The sequence below is a fragment of the Octopus bimaculoides genome, chromosome 23 (genome assembly GCF_001194135.2).
Source record: "Octopus bimaculoides isolate UCB-OBI-ISO-001 chromosome 23, ASM119413v2, whole genome shotgun sequence".
Taxonomy (NCBI): domain Eukaryota; kingdom Metazoa; phylum Mollusca; class Cephalopoda; order Octopoda; family Octopodidae; genus Octopus; species Octopus bimaculoides.
In genome coordinates this window covers 19049894-19061204 of record NC_069003.1, presented here as the reverse complement: position 1 = coordinate 19061204, position 11311 = coordinate 19049894, and the positions used below count along the sequence as shown (strand labels likewise).

Genomic DNA, 11311 nt, shown 5'->3' with positions numbered 1-11311 from the left:
AACAGAGTGCTTTGACCAAAACTATAATTCCAGTCCAGGAATTAAACCTGCAACTTTATGTACATGAGACCACTGGGTCATGTGGTGTCACATTTTGAGAAACTAAAAATATTTATTGCACAATTTAATTAATTACCTACACGTAACAGTTATTTGGCCCATTTAATAACAACCTTATTTAGACAAACCCCCATCACTGTCCAGTTCTAGCCCTCAGATGAGGTTAACTTCATAAGCAACTAAATAAATCAAGTCAAAACATGAGGTAAAAAGATAATATTCTAACTTACAGCCGACTTCATCCGATCCATCAGGACAATCAACATCCCCGTCACATACAGCAATGTTCCGGATACAAATGTTATCAGAGCAAGTGAAATCCGAAGGTTGACAAGTGGTGTTAGCTAAAAGAGAAAAAAACAAAAAAGCAAGAAAATATACTTTAAATGGTGTAAAGATGCTGTTTATGTAGAAGCGTTTTTATTTGTTACTGATTTGGTGTAACAATGCAGTGAAAGAAGATATGAAAAAAACATCACATTTAGCTAATTCCTTTCTGTATCACCAGAATAGAAAACTGGCACAAGACTGGTAAGAAATACCTTCCAAGATGCTGATAATGATGAGATTAGGACTGATACAGTTAAACTGCATCTCTGGTTTCTTTAGTATTTTAAGAGATTGAGAGAAACTCAACCAGCATTGGTTAATTCTCATATAAACATATTTCTTTAGAAATTACACTGCTATCTTGCATTTTGCCACTTAGAAATCACAATTCGATCATGTGTGCAAATCCAATTGTTATCCAATGAACAACTGTTGTTCAAGTGATAGTTTAGTGGCTTGTCTAGACTTTCGGTGAACACAGACTATAAATACAGTCAAATTTGTTGCCAATTTCGCAAAGTGTCACAGACATCAGAGTTGCCATGATGTTCTCCACTCTCACCATATTCAGTGTCTTGGACATGGTGTACACTTTCCTAATAGCTATTTTCACAGCTGCATATTCAACCTGGAATGATTGAAGAAGACATACCACAGTACCTGAATATGCACTTGATATGTAAAAATTAGCCCAAATGTTGAATTTCTAAGAAATACTTTTTGTACGTGTCATATTATGCCGTTTCATCTAAATGTTTCCATTAATTGTATTGCATAAACAGCTTTTCTATTAATGTAACAAATAAATTATTTTTTAATACATAAAGAAGACTTCCTTCAATTAATTAATTAAAAAAATAATGAAGAATTTAGTAAAATAACTTTAGCATTAAGCAGAAGTTTAGAACATAATATGAAATTATGTTCTAAACTTGGTTTATATCAGATCACTTTATAACAAAGTTTGAATGATGGTACTTGGGTGCAATCTCAAGCAAACTACAGAACACAAACAGATCAAATCATATAATATTTAATCTTTTTGTTCCCATATTTCTGTAGCTGTTTCAGTTTAGAAAATAATGAAGAATTTAGTAAAAAATCATTGTCATTATTAAACATAAATTAACATGAAATTTTGATGGAACAATTTAGACCACCTTAAAACCTTTAAAATAGGGAATTTAAATTATAGAACCTGGGTTGGTTAGTCTAAGATGGGCAAGTATCAAAAGGATTACATGTCTATCACAGATAGCTTCCCTGTTGAAGGAATTGAATTCAGCACAGCAGAGAAATGACTAGGATCTGATGGCAAGATAAAATACTCCCAGTCTGTGCTTTAAAGCGATTAAGAATAATCAAATGATGACAAATGTCAAGAAGTCAGATGACAAATGTCAAGAGGTCATCATCATCATCATTTAATGCCCATTTTCCATGCTGGCATGGGTTAGATGGTTTGACTGGAACTGGTAAGCCGGAGAACTGCACCAAGCTCCAGTCAGCTTTGGTTTGGTTTCTACAGCTAGACGCCCTTCCTCATGACAATCACTGCCTAGAGAGTACTGGGTGACTGTTACATGCGACCAACACAGGTGTTTTTAGATGTCATCAGCATGGGTGTCTTCTACATGTCATTGGCATGGGTGCTTTATGTGTCAATGGCACAGGTGGTTTTTACACATCACCAGCATGGCTGCATTTCATGTGTCACCAACACTGACCATGACTACAATTTCGCTTAGCTTGACATGCCCTCTCAAGCACAGCAAATTGTCAAAAGTCTCAGTTACTTGTCATCGCCTCCATATTTCACCACCTCATCCCATGTCTTCCTGGGTTTGTCCATAAATTCAACATGAAAGGAAAAAAAAAATCCCCCAAAACTAAGGACTATAAGAATTGGCCATTAATAACCTTTTAAAGAGATATGGTAAGAGTTTGTCAGTTATAAGGTTGAAGACATGCGATAGAATTGAACAGGTTTTTTGTGTTTTTTTCTATGGTTGAAGCAGCTCTTTCATTAGGCATAAAGATGAGAGGTTAACATGAATAATAATAATAAACTTTTTTTTATTAATTTTGAAATCACTTACTACATGTAATTAATGTTTCATCGGATCCATCTTCACAGTCTTTGGCGCCATCACATTTCCAAGACACAGGAATACATTGCCCATTATTACATTTCCAATGGTCATCAGAACATTCTGACACAAAAAAAGAAACAATTTAATATTTATGGATTATTTCATCATTATTATTTCATCATTATTATTTTCTAGTCATCATTGGACTCTGGCCATACTAGGGCACCAATTTCAAAGGTTTTAGTTGATTAGTACTGGTATCAGTCTAATACATATCCTATTGACCTCTTAAGGAGAAATAGACAGAATCAACCTTGGAATAAAGAGACAATGAATGTTTTGTTTTTGTTTTATGTGACCCATCAATACTCGCATTCACACAGAGTAATAATGATGGTTTCAAATTTTAACACTCGGCTAGCAATTTTGATGGGAAGAGCTAGTTGATTACATCAACCCCAGTACTTGACCTAGGGCTAAACAACAACCCCCCCCCCAATAAAAATTTTTAAAAAGTCACCTACCACAATGTTGCTCATCAAATCCATTATCGCAGTTTATATTGCCATCGCAGACCCACTCATTAGGAATGCAGCTGCCCGAGTTATTGCAGGAGAACAATGTATCACAGGAATCTAAACACAGAAGAAGAAGGAGACTTATATACACTGGAAGCTATGCCAACACTATGGACTGACAATAGAAAAAAGATGATATAGGCACATTCCAGAAAAGGGCTCAGAAAATGACAAAGCAACCATACTCTGGTATCTTTGCTACTGAAGAGTTTTGTCTGTCATTAGAAAGAATAAGTTCTGTACCACCCTTTTTTATTTCCGACCAAATACACCTTTCAGATTGTCATACAATGCTCTCAAGTTGTGAGAGTGAGCAGCCTGTTCCAATTCTTTGGCTTTTTTGCCCACCAAGAACTTTTTATCCTATGCAGTTTTTTCTGTGTTGTTTTCTTGGGGGAGATATATAAAGATCTGAGTATTGGTGAGTTTTTGTCTGAGATCTGTGTCTTGTATCTTTTGTGCATAGTTTCTAGGTGAGGTTTAATTTGAAAATCATTTTCCTCAAACCAATCTTGGTGCATGCGTTTGACAAATCCTAGAACTTCAGATGATTTGATGCTGTCACAAATATTGTGCGACACAACTTCAGGATCACTGCTTGCCACCCTTTCTACTACAGGTATGAGGCCTGAAATTGAGGGGATGGAGGCTAGTCAACTACATCAACTCCAATACTTGACTGGCACTTTATTTCATTGAGCCCAAAAGGATAAAAAGCTAAGTCGACCTTGGCAAGATTTGGACTCAGAATGAAAAGAAACAGAAGAAATAACTGCTAAACATTTTGTTTGATATATTAATGATTCTGTTAACATGCCACCTGAAGTATATAATAATAATATTCAATTTTAGCAAAAAGCCAGCAAGCTTTTAGTGGGAGAGGGTGAGTCAATTCCATCAACCTCAATGCTCAGATGGTATTTATTTTATCAACTCTGAAAGGATGAAAGGCAAAGTCAACTTTGACAGAATTTTAACTCAGAACATAAAGCCAGAAGAAATGTAACCAAGTATTTTGTCTGCAAGATTTAAAAATTTTGGCATGATGTCAGAAATTTTAAGATGTTGGTGCCACGCTAAAAGCACTGGTGCTGGTGCCACATAAAAAACACCCAGTACACTCTGTAAAGTAGTTGGCATTAGGAAGGGCATCCAGCTGTAGAAACCATGCCAGAACGGACAATGGAGTCTGGTGTGGACCCTGGTCTTACTAGTTCCTTTCAAACCATCCAACTCATGCCAGCATGGAAAATGAACGTTAAATAATGATGTGGCGGTTAACCAATTAAACTGAACCCACCACCCCAGTATTTGACTGGTACTTTATTTTATAAACCCTGAAACAAGGAAAAGCAAAGTTGACCTCTTTAGGATTTAAGACAAGGAAAGAGACAAAGAATAAGATGAGGAGAGGATATACTTACGGGATGTACATTGAGCCTCATCACTGCTGTCGTTGCAGTGTGATATACCATCACACACAAAACTTTGACTTATGCACTTGCCATTGTTGCATCGGAAGAGATTATTTGGACAATTGTTAACTAGAAAGAGAGACAGACAGACAGAAGAAATTTATACATTGGAAAAATTGGCTTTCATTTTAGGCAGAAAAAAAAAAAAAAAAAAATACTGATGACTGACTATATTTTGTTTGTCAATCAATCAGTCAATCAACTAATCAATCAATCACAACCACTACCACCACCATCACCATTTTATGCCCTCTCCTTGTTGGCACAGGCTGGAAGAATTGTCATGGTCTGAGTTAGTTTTTCAGATTACAGCCCTCCTTAGACATGTTTGGGAAACTGTCTTGCTCCTCTTCATCATCATTTAACACAGATTCTTAACCATTGTTTGTCTATAAGCCCCTTTGATTACTATCTTATTGTGGTGGACACCCATTGCCATTTGATCCCTATTTTGTTATTCACTCATTCACTTGTGAAGGTCAAACTATATAAAATGTTGGAGAAAGAAACCAAGCTGTTTCTTGCAATAAATACATCCAAAATAACATTTCTCCAGGGACCCAATTTACTATTTTGCTTGTGTGGACCTCCAAAAATCTTATATGGACACCTCTATGATCTTGTTTAATTCAAAACATAAGATAAGAGGGCCTCAAAACTTAAAAGAGCCTTGGTAGAATCTGAGGGACAATTTAATGGGTTTTTAAATCTAAAACAGCACAAATAAATCAAAAGAGGGCTCCATAATTCTAAAACAACTCCATTAGATTAGAAAAAGATTAAACAGTAAGAAGTTTGCTTCCCAGTCACATGGTTCCAGGTTCAGTCCCACTGTGTATCACCTTGGGCAAGTGTCTTCTACAATAGTCTCAGCTGACCAAAGCCTTATGAGTAGATTTTGTAGACAGAAACTGTAAGAAGACCGTCATATGTATGTATGTATATATGTATGTACATATTTACATGTGTGTGTGTGTGTGTCTTTGGCTCTGTGTTTGTTCCCCACCATTGCTTAGCAACAAGTACTGGTGCGTTTATGTCCCTGTAACTTAGTGGTTTGGCTAAAGAGACCAATAGAATAAGCACCAAGCTTTAAAAATATAAGTTCCGAGACCAATATATTCGACTAAAACTTCTTCAAGGCAGTGCACCAACATGGCTGAAGGCTAACGACTGAAACAGGTAAAAGATAAAAGAAAATAAAAATTACAAATTATTATTTGATTGCTGTAAATATTTGTTCTTTTTTATTTAACTCCAAACTTCTCTGAGTTGAAGGGGACCAATGCTTGGGGAAACCCAGGTCATGGCTCATGTTACCCTACACATAAATCCAGCTCAATACATAGCTGTGTGCCTGTGTTTAATGGTAAATGTTTATCAGTCATTGACTATCTTATAGCTTTAAGGGTTCTCAGCCTACTGAATGCCTGAAAAAAAAGCCACTCTGCCCCAGTACTCACCTACACTTGACAAATATGAAATCAAAAAAAAATGGGGGTGTGCATATACAATCAAGAAGGATAAGTAACAACAACAAAAAAAGTGAGAGAGAGAGAAACTTACAACAGTCTGTTTCATCTATTCCATTAGTACAGTCTTCTTCACCATCACAGACCCACTTCTGGGAAATACAGTTTCTGTCATGGCACCAGAAAAGTCCAGCTTCACAAGAGGTTTCAGCTGAGAAGAATTTAGAAGAAAAAAGTAAATAATAAAAATAACATCTAACCCCATAACATCAGTTGACGTAAATTTACGTGCGCTGAGTACTTGCTTTCAATCAGATGAAGAAAATATACACAGTCCTATCTGCTGCGGTTTTGTATCTGTTTGTGTACAGTTGATATAAAAATCACTCACGGAATTAATATGCAAATTTCAAGGCATCTGATAGGTTTGTTAGACTCTTCATGTAAATATTTCCAACTCAGTTTGAGACTTCATCACCATAATAGTATAAAAACAGCATTTCCATTATAACTTCCTATTAAGTTCGTACACATTCAGCAAATTCTTCTGGTCCTTCATGGAATTTCCAGTTACATCAAGCTATGCCAGTTTCGTTGAATTTACGGTCCTCACAGTGATGACAGTTTACATAAATAAACATTGCATGCTTTAAAGCAGTTGATGTACATATATACCAAACTGTTGTCGTGCATTAATTGCTGATCTCAGCCAAGATAATTACTGTCAGTGCAACCTAGTTGCCTGATAAAAAAACATTGTCATAGGTTAAAAAAATGGGGGATGGGGAGATGCCTCAGTAACAACCATAACAACAACCACCACCACAATAACAACAACAACAGGTTCTTATTAAGAAAGTGAGACAGTGAAATACTTACCACAGTCCACCTCGTCTGTATTATCATTCTCACCACAGTCTGGGTGGAGATCACATACCCAATTACTTTGGATGCATTTCTTGGAAATATTACATTGAAAGAAATTCTCCGGACATGTATGATTGTGGCAGTTGATTTCATCGGAGAAGTCACGGCAATCGTTATCACCATCACATCTATTCACGCTTGGGATGCAGTTGTTGTTCCAACATTTGAATTCATTCGGTTTACATTCGATGTCAATTAAAGGGAATCAAGAAGAAGTAATTAGGTCAGTAGAGGTGTTTCACCTGAACAGAATCTTACAAAAGAGCATTATAATTTAATCCAGCAGTGTTGACCAACAAAATGAGGACTAGATATGAATTTGAGATGCAACTTGACTGTTTTAATCTAGGTTTCCATCTGTTGTCCACCATGCTGTTTACATCATCCCATGAAGGGCTCTGGCACAACAGCATTGCAGGTTAGTTTATTGTGTAGACAGTGTTACATGACCAAAACAACAGATGCACCTTTTGAGCAAGAACCACTGAAGAAAACTGGTCCAGCAACAATGATGATGAAGTCTGGAGGTTGACACAAAAACCTAAAGGTGTAAAAGTTGGGGTATTTGGTGAATGCCCCAACTTTAAGATTTAGTCAGATACTTCTAGCTTGGATGGATAATGGTATGTAGGAAAAGTGAAAGGATGATTTGGTCTGAAGGAGAGTGGGGATGGAGTACAAAGCCTGTAGCTTTCAGAAGACACTATAAGTGCAGCAAGATTGAGGTGGGTAATGTTTTTCTCTTAAAAAGCTACAAACTGATGGCTGTTAAGTAAAAACCATGAGTATGGAAAATTCTAGATGGACAATGTTCTGTAGAAGATTAGAAAAAGCAGTTAATGAAAGGTCCCTTGGTAGGTGAGAGAGAGAGTAAATAATGGCACAAGACCAGCAAGTTTGGGGGAGGAGGTAAGTCGATTACATTGATCCCAGTGTTCGACTGGTAATTATTTCAGTGAACCTGAAAGGAGGAAAGGCAAAGTTGATCCCAGCAACAATCTGAACTCAGAACATAAAGAAAAATGAAATACCGCTAAGCATTTTTGCCTGGTTCGACAATGATTCTGGCAGTTTGTTGCCTTGGGAGAAATAAATAACAAAAAGAAAATAAATTATGAATTTATATTTTAAATACTTACTACAGTTCCTTTCATCCTCTCCAGACAAACAATGGAATTTTTTGTCACAGGCAAGGTGTTTTGGGATACATTTCAGGCTTGTAGAACACTTGAACTGATTTGCTTGACATTGGTAGGAATCTGAAATAGATTGGAGAATGACAAATAACAACAGGTAATTCATCATCATTACCACTGCCGTCACCAGTAAAAAAAAAAAAAAAAAAAAAAAAATGGAGGGAATTTGTAGATGAGGGAGACCCAGGAAGACAAAGAACAAAGTATTGAAGGCTGATCTCAAAATGCTGAGCCTTACAAGAGATGATGGAGGACCAAGCCTTAAGCCAAGGTGCCATGTAAAAAGCACTGGTATGGGTGCTGGTGCCACACAAAACTATCCGGTACACCCTGTAAAGTGGTTGGTGTTAGGAAGGGCATTGAGTTGTAGAAACCAAGCCAAAACAAACTTTGGAATCTGGTGTGGGACCTAGCCTTGCCAGTTTCTGTGTAGCTGTCCAGTGTGCAATATTAGTTATGAGAAGGGGACAGGTGAAGGCATCCAATTACCAGATGGTCAGACATTAAAATCATTGAAATGAGGAGAGATTTATAAGTATCTAGGAGTATTAGAATCTGACAAGAGTACTAACTACAGAAATGAAAACGAAAATTGAGGAGTACAACAGAAGGGTGAGGAAGCTAATGAAGTCAAAGCTAAATGGTCTGAATCTAGTGAAGGTTGTAAATACTTGGGCAGTATCATTACTTAGATACTCAGCAGCTTTTGTAGATGGGACAAAAACTGAATTAACAAAGTTAGACAGAAGAACTAAGAAGGAATTCAATATGAATGGAGGACTCCACCCAAGGGCAGGGGTAGCAAGATTATCCCTACCTAGCAAGGAAGGTGGAAGAGGGTTAATATCAGTAGAAGACTGTGTGGAGTTAGCTAGAGTAGATATAGATTCCTATGTAGGTAATAGTAAAGAATGTCTTTTTAAAAGCTGCTAGTTACAGTAAGACATAGAGAAACCAAAACACCAAATGAAGTTAAAAACCAGAAAAAAGAACAGAAATTATCTGACTGGCAGGAAAAGGCATTGCATGGTGGATTCCCAAAGATAGTTTCAGCAAGTAGTAGTAGTGAAACATGGTTATGGCTGCAGAAAGGAAAGCTGAAGAGGAAGACAGAAAGTTTTTAGTAGCTGCACACGATCAAGCATTAAGGACTAATTGGATAAAGGCCAAGATAGACAAAAATCAAGTAGATTCCCAATGTAGATTATGCAAATCAAAAGTGGAAAGTGTTATTCATATAGTAAATGAATGTAGCAAGCTGGCACAGAAAGAACACAAGAAAAGACATGACAATCTAGGGAGAGCAATCCACTGGGAGCTATGTAGAAAGCTAGGATTTGAACACACTGATAAATGGTATGAACATGAACCTAGTAAAGTACTAGAAAGTAAGAAATACAAGATGTGGGACTTTAACATTCAGACTGACAGAGTAATAGAAGCTAGAAGGCCTGATTCGATAGTAATAGATAAAGAGAATAGAAAGTGTCAAATAATTGACTTTACAGTCGCAAATGATGAAAAAATTAATGTGTGAGGTATAGGAAAAAATAGCAAAGTACCAAGACCAAACTATTGAATTACAGAGACTATGGAAAGTGTGGATAAAATGTATCCCAGTAGTTATAAGTGCATTGAGAACTATCCCTAAAGATCTGAATAGATGGGTAGAAGAAATACACATAAAACCCAGTTTAGTACAGCTACAGAAAACAGCCAGGATACTTAGGAGGGTTTTTGACATCTAAGGATACTTGTAGCCCGATGTTAGGATTCTTTTCTTTTCCAACTGTCCAAACTGTTGAGTGTATATGAATCATAATAATAATAATAATAATAATAATAATAATAAATGCCCTGATGCAGTAACAGGCAGTGGTTCTCATGGCTTCTGATCTTAACTGAATGGAAGTATTATCATGTACATTGTTTTGCCTTGGCATAAAAGATGGGCTACAGCAAATATTCTGCTCAATACCACAAATTTGCTTGTCAGTTGTTTGACCATAACCAGTTGAGCATCTCCTTTAGTGGCTGACGATATGTGCATCTCTGATCATGAGCAGAAGTAGTGGGGGAGCATCATAGTCATGTGTTGAAAAGAATTCTTTGAGTTTGGATAATTCCCCTTTGGAAACATGGTGTTTCATTCAACATCCTTAAACAACCTTTATTCAAGGAGCATTTGAGTGGGATGGGCTACCCAGAACATAAGGCTAAAAGTATTTTGCTTGGCATGGCATGATAACAATTCTCCCAGCTTGCTATCCAAACATAACAATAATAATGGCTTCAAATTTTGGCACAAGGCCAGTAATTTCGGGAGAGTGGCAAGTCGATTACATCAACCCCAGTATTCAATTGGTACTTATTTTATTAATCCCGAAATGATGTAAAGGAAAAGCTGACCTTGGTGGAATCTGAACTCGAAATATTTTGCCCAGTGTGGAAACGATTCTATCAGCTTGCCGCCTTAATAATAATATTTGTTTCTGATTTAAGTACCAGACCAGTAGATTTGAGGGAGGAGATTAGTTGGAACTGCTAATTACTGGTACTTTATTTTATTGATTTCAATGAAATTTAAACTCAGAATGCAGTCTGGTGATCTACTAATCCTGCCAATCCATGGACCTTGATAAAACAACAACAACAACATTGACAATAACTCACCACATAGAGACTCATCTGACTGATCGAGACAGTCAATGTTACCATCACAAAACATCAAAGGATAGATGCAGTCCTCGGGGCCCTGGGCATTTTTGCACTGGAACATTCCAGATTGGTTACAGTAGAAAGGATGATTAGCTGAAAAAAAAATCAACAAAATTAGATTTTAAAGTATTGAATATATCCACAGTACAAACATACATTCAAAAACACACACACACACTAATATCAATGTTTTAATGTTCATTTTTCTATGCTTGCAAGTACTGGACAGAGTTTACTGAAGAAGATTTTTTTCTAATGCCTTTCCTGTTGTCAACTCTCACCTATTTCCAAGTAAGGCAACAAACACTTTCCTCACCATGAACAGACATATTCTTGCAGAATATTGGAATTGAATGACACTGCTATGACAGTGACGCACATTTACAACAATCATATGATGCCAAGGTATATATATATATACATATATATATATATATATATATATATATATATATATATATA

At 36.5% G+C, this 11311-nt stretch overlaps 1 protein-coding gene across 4 annotated transcripts in view; it reads right to left on the bottom strand.

Moving 5' to 3' along the window:
* Positions 1 to 11311, bottom strand: part of LOC106879043 (low-density lipoprotein receptor-related protein 1B) — a 208271-nt gene that overhangs the window by 46737 nt on the left and 150223 nt on the right. For all 4 annotated transcript variants that reach the window (XM_014928457.2, XM_052975989.1, XM_052975991.1 and 1 more), the window contains 8 exons: positions 10805 to 10942; positions 8075 to 8194; positions 6888 to 7127; positions 6103 to 6219; positions 4486 to 4605; positions 3008 to 3118; positions 2490 to 2603; positions 291 to 404 (listed from right to left, as the gene is read on the bottom strand). In XM_014928457.2, coding sequence (XP_014783943.1) covers positions 291 to 404; positions 2490 to 2603; positions 3008 to 3118; positions 4486 to 4605; positions 6103 to 6219; positions 6888 to 7127; positions 8075 to 8194; positions 10805 to 10942 — 1074 coding nt within the window. The remainder of the gene's footprint in view (positions 1 to 290; positions 405 to 2489; positions 2604 to 3007; positions 3119 to 4485; positions 4606 to 6102; positions 6220 to 6887; positions 7128 to 8074; positions 8195 to 10804; positions 10943 to 11311) is intronic.